Raw genomic sequence first — 14,318 nt, forward strand, 5'->3', positions numbered from 1 at the left:
AAAAAAGGTTCAATAAAACTTAAACACGACAATGTGGGCCCATTGCACTGTGTTTACTGACCACAGCACAATGGAGGAGAGTAGCAGCAGCATTATTCATTTGCTCAACATGACTCCAGACTCTTCTATCTGAAAAACTGTGGTTGCATGTCTGTATGATAGTACATAAAGGACAGACATGACTTGTCACATTCCTTGGACTCTAAATGTTGTAGCACATTACAGTTCACCATCAATTCCCAGAGACTCAAAAACTGGCAAATACTGCACATCACACATTACATAACAATTGTAATTTATCAATGAGTAAATGATAAAATGCTAAATAAACTTCTCCATTACCTTCAATACACACTGTGCATTCACTAAATATGTCCCCAGGAACAAAACGTATATTATGACAACTGAAAAAGAAACACCTCGGCTGATACATTCCAACTAACGCACCCACGAAGACATCTTCATCTATTTATTCCAATGTATAGCAGCAGCAAATGTCAACTACAGTTGTACCAGAAGGTACTGATTATTTCAGAATTTCTGACACCATTAACTGACTTATAACAGAAGTACGTTATAGTTATTTGGGAATTTCATAGTGCTGCAGTTCCAATCAGCTCAGAGGCAATATGTATGCAACCATGTAAGTCAAGCGCGATTCCCTATCCATGCTGAGCGCACTTCGAGGCAAAATCAACAATCTGCCGTTTTAAACAATGAAATGAGTAAAGATACCTCGTTGATTTATACTGCTCTCCATTTCTTTACCTACTCACCATGCAGCCAAAATGTTGAGCGACTGGCAGGTATTCAAATAAGATTAAACTCAGACTATACCTTCCTTAGAATTAATAAATTGGTATGCAAGCACAATGGCTACAATGTCCTGGGCACGGTAGCCTGACTGAGATAGGGCTGTCTTAGACGCAGTGGGTATAAAGAACAAGGGGAAGTAAGTAACACATGGGAGGGAGTGATAGCAGCTAAGGAAGGAAACAGCCTGATAGGCATATGGCATTATGGAGCACATCCTAGTGTGAGCTGAGAGCACTACCTGCGGCACATAAACCAATAGCATTCTTAGCTCTGAAAGAAAAGGGGGTGGGGAGATAGAAAAGTATAGATGTACGTTATACAACAAAAGAATGACATTAAAGTGAAGTAGCATGGGTAGAGAGCTGGTGGTGACGAGAGGGGAGGGGGGAATCCTAATGTCATATGTCATGTATTGTGATATAGAGACTGAAGTTGAGTAGGTGCAATGCTACCCAAATCTGTTCTTTGCTACAGTTTGGTGAGGACAACTGAGGGGTCTAATGAGAGGGAGCTATGCCACTATGAGAAGAAATTAAAATAATTTGGGTTTTCTAAAGCAGTGTACAATAAAGGGATAACTTCTTTCTTCTTATTGTTATGTAAATTATGTAAAAGGAAAAATATCAATTTTAATGTAAACAGCACTGAATATGACCTTGGATGCTATAATTAATACAACAATTAAAAAAAAACACATATTAAATAGTTTTATCCTGGTTGAAATACTATTTCACAAGTCTAAGTCTTGTTATCTGGCATACATATCAACTACAAAGAACTTCATTTCTCTTCTGGAGTATCTTCCCTGTCCTATGTTTCTGGGGACTTCAGATTTTGGTAAATATCATGAAAAATTGAAGGTATCTGTGGCAGCATTAGTATCACGAGATCTTTTAGCTTCAGGACTGATATGCATCTACTGCATAGGCAGAGTAGTGGTACTTCCTCAAGAAGTTGAATCATGTAAGAATAATCAGCCAAGGATTTTGGAGTGACAACTGGCATCTTCATGAAGAGTATCAGTCCATACCACTCTTCCATATCAGAATAGAAGCTTGAAGAAGAGCAAGCCTGGTTGTTTATCAAATTTCACAGCACTTATTTTCCTACCTACTCTACTTATTCGTGTCTGGAGCAGTCAATTTTTTTAGACCAAAATAGGCTACATCAAAGACTTCATGTCTGCTTAGCCACAGGTCACGTAAGGAGCAACATGCAGGACTATTTTGGCGTGTTAGAAGATGTTCCAAGTTTTATACTTCTCTACTGTCACACTTATCACTGTTGGGTTGTAATGGGCTCCATTTTATCAGATTGATTTTTACATGGGCTACACCAGTTATGATATGGTTTAGTATTTTCCATGACCTATAGCTTAATTTGGCACCACTTCGTGGACGTTCTGAACAGGGTAGCTGACGGGGTTCTTCTAAAGTGTAATTGAGGAACCAATACCTTAATTTTAGTCTTTTTAATCCATAAAGGCTAGCAAATTGTGGATGGTGCTCATCAAATGTCTTCTTGAACTGCTCGTTATGTTCATGAGCTACCCTATGAGACTTGAGACTGCTGCAACCTGATGCTTGGAAGAGTTTTTCCAGTGGAGTGGGCTTTAAGAGTCTTGTGACAAGCCTACAGGTTTTGTTAAGGCTTGTATTGATCTTCTTTGCATGCTCCAATCTAGATCATCCATGGCATGCATATTCAGCAGCAGAAAAGCAAAGTGCTAAAGTAGTGATTCTAAGCACAGTAGGTGTAGTGCCCCACTTACTGCCAGTTAGCTTTTTAAGGATATTGTCCCCTGCAGCTACCTTAGTTCGGGTTTCTTCAAAGCGATGTTTCTATGTGAGGGACCTGTGAAGCGTCACTCTAAGCCGGTCTGTGCGCTCAAGGATAGACCCATTCCAATTAATGTGTAACGTTCAATTTGCTAGGTGTGTGTTCAGGCGAAAAGTGAAAACTTTCATTTTGGAGGGATTTGGATTGAGAGAGCGGTCACTGTAATACACTGGCATCCAAAATTAAACTAACAAACCGCAAATTCCTGTCCTGTGTCTAATTCAGGATATAATCATACAAACTGTCAACCAGATGACCATATGATCATGTTCTGCATGGAAGATGGCATTCTGGTCAAGGGATAACCATGCCACAATGACATCAGGACACCTAATGAAACGAGGTATGTTTGCTGGTTAACCCCACATCTACAATAGCCTGGTACACAGTCACAGATGGTGCAGTATGGCATATAAATGATGCCTACCAGACCCTCTGCGGTGAGGGGCCAGAGAAAGAAAGGAAGCAGGACAGTTGCAAACTGATGTTGCCTGATAGCTTAGTATGAATCGCTCTGTTGTTTCTCAGAAGTAGCAACAGTGTACAGAAACCGAAACTGTATTTCAAAGACCAGGGCAGGGCTGACCAAGTGTGATTTCAGAAAAGTGTCCCGTTATTCGACTGTAAGGGCACGGCAGTACCGAATTAGTACCACATGGCAACTGGGATGTGAGGTCACAGCATCCACAGGCTGTGTTGTATCAAGGCAAACGGTATGCAGAAGGATTCCACAGAGTGGCCTTTATTGTTGGAGACCTGCTGCATGTCTACCTCTGATGTGTCTTCACAGAAGGCAACACCTACAGTGGAGTCATCAATATGCCACCTGGACGGTTGAACAGTGTCCCAATGTTGTTTTGACAGATGAGTTCCAATTTAGTCGAGAACAACTCTCAATGGATTCACATCTGGAGGGAACATGGTTTCGGGACCCAAACACTGTGGAAAGAGACCCAAATTGAGGAGGAACCATAATGGTGTAGGCAAGGATTACGTTTATCACCCGAACACCTCTTCAAGAAATTGTATGGGTGAATCAGCAAGGTTTAACTGCTTTCAGATATCGTGATGAGGTCTTGGAACCTTATTTGCGGTAGCTGCGAGGTGCTGTGGGTCCGGACTTTGTATTGATGAATGATAAGGCTCGATTTTGTAGAGCACAGCTGGTTGATGTTTACTTGGAAATGGAAGATATTGCACGCAAGGTACAGCTTGCTCGCTCTCCCAATTTGAATCCCTTTGAGCATGTCTGGGGTGCACAAGGGAGATGGCTTGCATCACATCAGCATCCACCAATTGCTCTCCAAGACTGTGAGCACCTCTGCGAGAAGAATGGGCATTATTGCCTCAACATGAGACTAATGACACCATTCACAGCATGCCGCATTATTGTCAGGTATGTATTGTTGCCAGAGGTGGTCACATGCCATACTGAGTACATTAACCAGTTGTTGGAATGTGTGTGGACATCTGTAAAGTTGAAAAAATCTAAAAACATTTTTGTCTACAATTATGCACACTGCAGTTGTTTATTTTGTGTATTATTTACACTGTTTCTACTTTACTATCACCTGTTTATACTATTTTATGGCAAAATACATGCTACCTTGCAAAATTGCTTTCATTTCTGACACCAATGTATGTTGAAACAGCTTCCAGGGTATTTTCCTACATTACTTCCACTTCCTCAAAGGTTTTTCCTTGTGCTGTGATACGCATATCATCAGCACAGAGAAAATATCTCTTATCTCTGGGAATGGGCTGGTCGTTTGTATATATATTGAACAGGACGGGAGCCAGAACACTTACCTGAGCAAGGGTGTTTTTTCTGCTTTCTCCAATGACTTCTTCCCTCATTCCACGGCAATGTAGAATTGTCGGTTCTGCAGCAAGGATTCTATACATTTTTTAGTTGACAGTCCCTAGTAGTATCACAGATTCTGAGTAATAGTTTCCGCTGGTTTACTGTATCATAGATGGCACTTAGATTGTGCAGAGCCACGCTCGTTCTCAATTTATTTTCATCTCTCTCATCTGTATGCTCTGCGAGTGCCAAGATCACGCCAGTACGTGATTTACCTGGTCTTAAACCAGTTTGCTGCAGGATTAACTTTGAATCAATAATGCTACTGATTCAATTTCAGCCTTTCACACATTTTGAGGTGGTGGTACAGAATGCATATGGGTCAATAGTTGCTTGGTGAGTCAGGCTCTTTTCCTGGTTTTATGAGTGCTATTACATTAGACTACTTCCAGAGTTAGGGGATTTTAAATGTTTCAGCAGTGGTTAGCACCCAATTTTTGACATTCGGTCATATCACGTTGTAACTGGCATTTCTCACATTTTTTGTTGGGCTTGCCTTTCAGTAGTAGCATATGCACAATTTAATTAGGTGTTACTGTAGCCCTATCTTTGCTTTCTTTTGGGTCCCCATTGAGCTATCCTATCAATTTCCATGCCATTTTGCTGCTATGTGACATGTCCATTTTCTCCAAGCTTTCAATCCATTTCTTTTGCCTAGTTTCACTTATTGCTGTTATAAGAGTTGTGCCACAAGCGATTTTCTCATCACTGAAAGGGTGTTCTGAGTACCATCTTTCATACTTCGCTCAGGGAATCCTGGTATAAAGTTCTGTCTACAGCCTCTTGGGATGTGCTGTATGGGCATTTTACAGAGAATTTTATATAAAAAGTTTATTTATTTATTTATTAAGTTTATTTATTTTATTTATTTTGGTGCTCAACACTGAAAACCCTGAAATCATCTGTGGTCATTGGAATGACTGTAAATGGGTTTTCGACTTCGGCATTTTTTTACAACGTCGTACCACTGGTCAGGAGTGTAAATGTTATCTTCTTCTTTTTTGGATTTTCTTTTCTATTGTGTGAAAATCTCTGTCACTGGGTAAACAGGTATGTCCAAGAAAAAAGACATAATACTGAATCAAGTCATAGGTTCCTCTGACAAGGAGAGAATAGTACACATTAAACACTGTATTGCTTGTTTTGTCCACTGCACGAGTCTGAGGAAAGAATCAACCTTCTTTTATAATGAACATTTGAGGGATCACTAAGATGTTTCATGATACACGATTCAATTTCTGATGAACCCTGTGAGACAATATCTTCTGGTCACATAAACGTAATACCCGAATTAAGAGTTGCAGATGTGGAAGCGAAGGTTGTATACCAACATCTGCCTTAGGTAGAACAATGCCTCTGGTCACTGTCATTACTGGAATAAGCCTATGCTTAAAGCTGATCTGCATTGAAAACTTTGGCATATGCTCCACATTTTACAGGTAGAACTCCTGGTTCTTAAAATTTTCTTTCATAGATGTAGAGCATTTCAGATATGGACTTCACACTTACAACTTATGTGTATTGTCTTTTTGCTAGTAAGAGCTTCTGTACTCCGGAAACTTTTTAATGTGGTCTAACAGCATCCAACGAGACTTCACTCTTTTGTGCTTAACATTGCCCATCTATCTATTTCCGTGATGTGATGTATTAAGTTCAATGGCATTTTCATTGCTAACTACATCTTCACCAACCCGCACATTCCTGTCACCTCTAGCCATTGACATTTTTCTGTGACACTGCAAATATATCACAAAAAGCTTTAAAACATACTCTAATCTTTGTCCCAGTCGCTGATGTTACGTGAAACAAATGAGTTCTCTCTTCTGCTCACTCCTACATCATTACAGTTTCTAGCATAGACATGACTGCAATAATAATATCGCTGAGATATATTTCCTGAACATTGTAGTCCAGAAGCTTGTAAAACCCACAGATCCCTCTGATTTGTTTTTGCAGTCACATCCAGGTCCTCATTGTTTTGCTGCTACTTTCTTACTGGTTATATAACTCACATACTAGTTCCCACTGTTCTTTTTCCTCTTTACATCTACTCTCTTCCATTTATCAGGGTTATTTCTGCAATTTTACCACCACTTTCAACATTCTCTGATGCACATGGATCCACTTTCTCTCATTGTTGTAAAACAGGATTACTAGTAGCACAACAACTTACTTACATAGAAGAAAGACCCAACATGTTTACTGTAATGTAGGGACAAAATGCAAATTATGTTTAATACATATAAGAGGACTGATATATAGAAGGAACAATTACATTTTGGAACAATATGTTCTTCCCCTACAAATGATAAATCTGCAACTCTTATGACAGGATGTCTGCAATTCACATAGCAGAAATCAGTAAGTGTCATAGCTCCTCCTCTCTCTCAAAATGACTATAAGGCTGCATTCAAGAAGATTGAACAATGCTGTACAAAGAGCAGGAACTATGCCACTTTGTTCCAGCTCCCAGGATTGACACTATATGGTAATAGAATAATGAAAATGGACAAGGCTCAATATTTCATTTTTGTGGCACAGCTCCCTCTCTCACTAGACTCCTCAATTCATTTGCGTGATGATTAATGGTCACTGTCCATATAATAAGGCTGGGCAAAAGTAGTATCAGAGTTACGATGCGAGTGTTTTCACAGATTGCCCTCTGATGGGATAAATTATCACTGACAGGACTGGAATAGAATAGGTTGAATAGTTAAGAGTGTCTTAATATTCAATGTGATTGACAGAAAATCTTTGTTCGCTGTTTTGTTGGATATGCTAACTTCCATGATCCTTCTAATAATTTAAATGTAATGTAAGTGAAAAGGATATTAATTAATATACTTCTCACCAGTGTGTTTTGTGACTCACTCCTTACCGAGTTAAAATTGCTGTAAGAAAATGAGAGTGCCTCTCTGTGCAACATGCATCAGAAGACATTTACTGATACAACTGGTTGAGTGAGCACCTAACTAACAATAAAGAATATGTCACAAAAAAGATGAAAACCTTACATAAAAACTCAAAATTAAATAGAAGGAATTATGTTGCTACCAGGGGAGTTGTGATGTGTGTTACAAGAGGACAGTTCTTTCATGTGGGTCTTCTGCAGTAGTTGGCTGTAAGTGTAACATAAGGATGAAACATGAGTTTTCTTAGTTTCAGTGAGCATCTGAGCTCTACATTGGAAGAGTTGAAAAGAATTTTGGGCAGCACATTATTCACATTACAACAAGGTGAAAGATAGATGAAGCCCTGATAAAGGATGTGGTTAATCTGTTCCAGTCTGGATTGGTACTGAGTAATAATTGGGTGGCCAGAGTTGTTCCTCTGCAGTTGGTTAGAGGAGTTGTTTGGGAAATTAAGGCATACGTGGAAGAGGTGTGGGAGATCTATTTGTGGAACAGATTTGGGGGTATGACTCTTAGTGACAGTCTTACTAAGAATTTATCTATACTGTGCAAAGTATTGCATATAACTGGATATAACTTTCACAGCTGTACACGCAAATGAATTGCTACCATCCAATTATGGCCAACGGCAAATTTGGTCACCCAGTGGTAGAGCCTGCTGCTGAACACAACATGCTCAACTTCAATGGCTGCTTCACATCCCATCACATTTGGATATTCCACCACCTGTCCCAATATCAAATTCCCTAAATTGGGTAGACTACAATCCTCCCCCCCCCCCCGAACCAAGGTTCTTATTTTGTTACAAACACACACACACACACACACACACACACACACACACACACACACATATACACACCAAGCGGGAGGAGGGAGGGAGAGTGTTAACGTTTAGCAGCTAGTGCAGAAATAGCTCCAAGTTTTTATGTATCAATGTGTAAATAAAACCTGAACTATGACAAACTACACTTGGTAAGCCTATGTTCATAAGAAAATAGCTCTCTCTGCTTCCCAATGAACACTAGACACCTAATTAAATATACACTAACAAATTCCTGCCAGGAAACATTGCAATGTAGAGCTGCCATACAACAGCATAAATTCTATGTCTCAACTTCTTAACTGTAAAGTATTTTTATATCTCAAGGTATCAAAACAGACAAAGTGAAAAAGCCCATTACTATTTCATCTTTGAAACACACATACACCAGAACACCTGATTCGTCATCAACTATGGGCATCTTTACATTGAAACTATCAACTTCTTTAATACATAGAGTTTAAGTTCGTCATATACAAGTATTCTAACAACATGCTATTCTGAAGGGCTACTTCTCAATGGATGTCAAAGAATTAATTTCCACATAAAAATGACAACATTCTGAACATTTGTATTAGAACAAACGATCTTATTTCCAGGCGAGACTCTTGAATGTAGGCTAAAATTAAACATTGTCTTCAAACAAGATACATGCTGCAGCCGTAATAAATGCTTTTTATCAAATGGGTACTGTTAATTTATAAGCATTCAATTATTGCAAAACTACTTTCGTATGTAGTTACAGAAATAATATGGGCCGACTTTGTTAACACTACTCACATCCTACAACTGGTAATACAGAAAGGAAATATTTTTCACCTTCAGTTTTATATTTAGGACAATCCTCAAATAGCCTTCCACCAAGTGGTACCAATGCTTATAATTCGTGGTCATTCTATTTATGAAAAACGAGAAGGAAACCTTGTTATGATTTCCATTGTAACAGCAGTAACTTTCACATATCATATGTGAAAGGAGCAGTTATGACTTGTGGTATAATCACATGCACTAATTCTCTGTTGTTTCAGCAGCACTGGAGTGGCAATCCTTAATTCCTAACATTCATCTCTAATTATTACAACATAAATTGCATGCAAACAACCGCTTGAAGATTCAGTTGTCCCCAAATTCATTTCCTTTCATGTTACTTAAGAACAAATACTTTTCTGAATGCCCTCAACAAACTACCATTGACCTATGTATCTGTCTGTCTTTGTTTTTTCATTGTTACAACAAAATGACTGGAATGTACGCTCTACAAAAAGGACCAACAGTTTTAACCATACATCGTAAATTACAATGTTATTACAGTTCAACAAACAGAAACTAAATCGGATTAATTGTGCAGTGACATTTCAGAAAATTCTTCTATTTACTTGCGAATTTTCACTCAATACCTAAACTTTAGCCATGCAAACACTTTGAAGAGTATCTCCTTCCCTTTCATTGTTCACTCAAAGAAAATAACATATCAGACTGATTTCAGTTTCAATCATGAGATTATTACATGCTTAAGATGATCTTTGGAAAGAACTTAAGCATACAGTCATTGGTGTTATGAAATACAGCAATGAGGCCCACAGTACTCAACATGTACAGTGAAAATCAATACATATAACATGAACAATAAACATAATTTGGTTTACATATATATGATATAATGAAGAACACATTACCGAATTATTGCTGCTGAGGTGTAACTGTTTTAACTTCAGGAAGTATGAGAGGTTGTCTAAAACACTACAGAAACTACGTTATTATCTAATTTGACAGACACTTACCGCTTAGAAAATCTGGAGGATAATTTAGAAAAGAATGATGATGTCCTGCCCGAATGGGTAATTGCAGACGTGTCTTGCGTTTGGAGAGGAGTGGCTAGCCCATACGCAGCAGCCGTATGGTTACGACGATTCTGTCCACTGTGGAACGTTGAGCGACTTGGGACATTGCGAGGGAACGGCTGTCTGTTGCTTACAGCCGGAGAAACTGGTGGTCCACGACCACCACCAGTTGTTACCATGGTCACTCCTCCTCCACCAGCACCCGTGCCTGCTCCACTACTCACTCCCGTGCTGCAATCCCAAATACAGTGAGTTAGAAACTAATATATAATTCTGAGATTTATTAATGGTATACTTAGGCATTCTTATCAAAATATATCTACACACACATTTTGAAGTCTTATACTAAGACACAAGGAAAATTCTAAAAAGAAGGCAACATATCTGTGATAGTATAACATGCAGTAAGGTGTTTAATAAAAACATAAAAAAGATTCACAAGCAGTTCTGTTTGTAGCTAGAATGGTACTACTGGCAGTGCATTATTTAAGTGAGAACTCTCAACTGTTTCTATCATGAATGGTAAACAAGTGTTACAATTAAAAGTTAATAATGCATTAGATCTTTGCTGTTAAATCTTTGAAGATGCAATCACTTCGCTTCAGGAACATAACTATTTACTACTAACAATTTGAAATTGTGATTCATGACATGCACTACAGTAGAAAAGGCTTTAAATACAAATGCTTATGAAATTGTCATTGCATATTATTTCCTCTAATAATTGCAGTGATCAGACAGTATTAACGTGTGCACAGACAAGCACGTACACATTGCTCAAAAGAGTTAGATGAAAACTTGTGTCTACATCCAGTATGCTGAATCTATTTTGATACAGGGAGTACCTGCGGTCTTATTGTGTAGCCCGAGATCTTCACTTTCAATGTATATAACATATAAACTCATTCTGGTTGTCTATGCGGACAAGGGAAAAAAAATTCCTGGATTTGCAGGTTAGAAGTACACTTTTTCCCGATTAGAAATACACATTTTTCCAAGTGAAAACATGTTCTCCGTGTTACATGACAGTATATTTTCCCTTGGAATTTTAAAACTTATCTATCCTTTGAATGGTACAGACTATATAGACCAACGTAGAACTTCCTGGCACTTTAGGGCAAAAAATTTACGCATTTGGGGAAGATCTTTGATGTGCAGCAACATTTACGCTTCATGTTTTTGTATTACAGAAGTATAAATACAAATTCTACCAAACACAGCACATTATTTTCCAAAGAACTGGAATTGAGATTGCAATGCACTTTTGTCGGCCAATTACATCTCACAACACATTACCTATCCAGCAAATGACAGCAGATATTCAGAACATAATACACGTGATGTAGCCAGCGAAAAATCATCACTGCAAAGTAGCGTGAACACACAAATAGGAAAAATTCATGGTTTAAATTTATATACATACAATATAGCTATAAGAGAAGTTAAGCTTTCACATATAATATTGGTCTTTTGCGTGTGTGTTACCCTTTAAGATATATCGAACATAAATGTGCCAGTAAAATTTTAAATAATGACATAAATGTCTGGTCTTCTGGGCCCGAAATTTTTCTAAGTGGCTAGTCACCAAAGTGTTAAGTTATGACAGAGTAAAATGTACTGCAATTTAAGAAATTCATAATACATTCTCACACGTAAAACAGTTCATCTTTTAAAAAACGAAATTTTCTTTGAAAGTAACACTTCTCAAACCACTACTCTCAATATTTTCTTGTGACATGCTAAAAACAGGTTCGTTTGAGCAGCTGCCAGAAAACAAGTGTTGCTGCACACGCACACTTACAATGACACAGGCAGCCAGTGCTTGGTGTTTGCTCTGCTTAAACTCCTTTTGTCACACTCTTGTTTGGAATTTCATGTGTTGTTGGGTATCAAGTGACCATGTGCAGTACTGCCGCATGTTGTTCAGAGAGGAGATACAGAGTTATTGTTCTTAGGGCAATTATTTTATCATATCCTATCAAGATACAAAATTAAAAAGCAGTCCTTGGCACAATATTCATTTCAAAACTAGACTCTACAACTCAAAGTACCCTTATATTTTCCTATGTGGTGACTTCAACAAAGAATTTTTACTCATACTTTGAAATGTTGTTATGCAGCATTCGCCATCAAGTTTACTTCCATAAAGCACTGCAAAAAGCTTGTGAGAAGGAATAAAAATTCCTTGGAGGAAAAAAGCAAAACAAACAAACATTGTTTGTAGACACCAAAACTAAGAACAATAAGCTTTTCAAGACTTTTTTAAACTGTATAAAAAATTAACGAAGTTCTTTGGAAAGCCAAGATACTGTATACATAAGTGGCAGTTTTATTCTATTCCGGGAGTAAATACAAAGCCTTAGGGCAGTTACAATGACAAACACAATGTACTGCCAGGCTATAGCTTACTGAAGAATGGTGTTCTGTAAATTTAATACGTAAATAACACAAATTAAGGAATTACATCAAGCCTAGAGGAGTCCCAGACAAGTATTGAACCATGTCGTGCGATCAAAAAAACATTGTGGTTAATGGAAGGCTGATATGTAAAGTTCTCCTAAAGCTTTTCAGTGTGGTTTTTGGGAAGCCAATTTTCTAGGAGTACCAGTACTGCATCATCTCATGATTGGTTCTTTATTATGCCGTAAGTGCCTGAAGATGAAAAAATACACTAAAAATTCAATGAACAGTTGAAACTATCCAATAGTGATGAATGAAACACCTCGTTTCACGTAAATTGACAGCCTCTTCAGAAAGCATTAATAAAAGACAAATTTCTTCTGCAAATCAACAAAGATAACTTCATTGTTCTGCAACAATGTGGAAAAAATAAAATAAAAAAACTGAAGTTAATAACACATTTTAGCCTTCCACAATTATGTGAATGTATTCACTCTATAGCTCTCGGCCACAGAAATCCATTTTGTTTCCATTTGACGTGAGAGCTATAGACGACGACAGAACAGCAAAACCACGGAACATCAACGCGGGTCACGTGGAGACTACTACTCCTCACTGCAACTCTGACTGCTCTGTGTATGTGTGAAAGTGGCAGCTTAGGCAAGCCGGAAAATTTTTTTGTGGAGAGATCTGTCTGCTTGTATCTACTACTTATACAGCTAACAGCCACACTTCGCAGCGAGAAGCAGGAGAAAGGTGCTGCTCTTTACGACTTCAGCTCTAAAAATGCGCTTAAGTCCACTGTCAACTGCTCAAACGAACCTAATTTAAACACTTGTGATGTTAAGCACATCGAGAACAGTTTGTTATGAAGTGCTGCACTGACTTTGTCCTAAAGCCTTTGACACATTTTGCTGTTGGCAGGCACTTGTATGAGAACTGTGTTTTCTTGTTGCAAATGGCACATTCTCTTTGCAACTAGAAGTTTTATTTTGGTGTTATTCTCTCATTTATGTTTTATCGCTGCAGTATTATTCTGCAGTTGCAGGCGAAAGTAAAATTCTTTGTCAGATTATCTATTCTTATCTGCAAAAATTACAAAAATTTAACGGAAAACTAAAACTATGAGAAATTCCCGAAATTCTAAAAATTCCTGGGTTTTTCCCGGTTTTCTCCTAGATAAAAAAAATCCCAGGCTTTTCCCGGGGTGTATACACCCCGGTTATGCATTAGTGTGTCAGGTGACTTCTATGAAGGATGTGCACACCATTGCCTTAGTGTCCTCCAGTGGGGTACACAGATGGCAGTTGTCACTTGTGGATGCTATATTCAAGCAAGCGCACGCAACATGACATCTTAATGCAGTGCAAGTAGCAGGGGCAGTCAGCCTGAGCCAAAAAGGACAGACTTTTTGTTCCGTCATTGCAAGTGCTAACGTCTCTTCATCCGTCATCCTTAGGTTGCGGACACACCACAGGGACACGTGTCAGCACTTAAGGAATGTTGGAGAACATGCCAATGCATTAAAACCCTGTGTAAAAACCAATATCTCACCATCTCTGCATTGCAATGTCATACGGCTGCTACCAGAGCACTGTAAGATGATCTCAGAAGGGCCACTGGAACTGCTGCTCCGATCAGACTGTAAGGATCAGGTTACGAGAATGGACCTATTGACCAAGACGTCCTGTTCGAGTACCACACTTGACACGACATCTCATTGCTTGCCTTCAGTTCTGCTGTCACCATGTCAGTTGGCAATTTCATCATTTGAGGAAAGCATTATTCACAACCAAGTCCAGATTTCCTCTGACAAAAGGTGA

At 38.5% G+C, this 14,318-nt stretch overlaps 1 protein-coding gene across 1 annotated transcript in view; it reads right to left on the reverse strand.

Moving 5' to 3' along the window:
• The window catches only part of LOC124609901 (serine/threonine-protein kinase MARK2-like), a 294,494-nt gene that overhangs the window by 12,652 nt on the left and 267,524 nt on the right, over positions 1-14,318 (reverse strand). The window contains 1 exon segment of the mRNA XM_047140111.1: positions 10,036-10,326. Within this exon segment, the coding sequence (XP_046996067.1) occupies positions 10,036-10,326 (291 nt within the window).

This window comes from Schistocerca americana, chromosome 1 (genome assembly GCF_021461395.2).
Source record: "Schistocerca americana isolate TAMUIC-IGC-003095 chromosome 1, iqSchAmer2.1, whole genome shotgun sequence".
NCBI classification, from domain to species: Eukaryota; Metazoa; Arthropoda; class Insecta; order Orthoptera; family Acrididae; genus Schistocerca; species Schistocerca americana.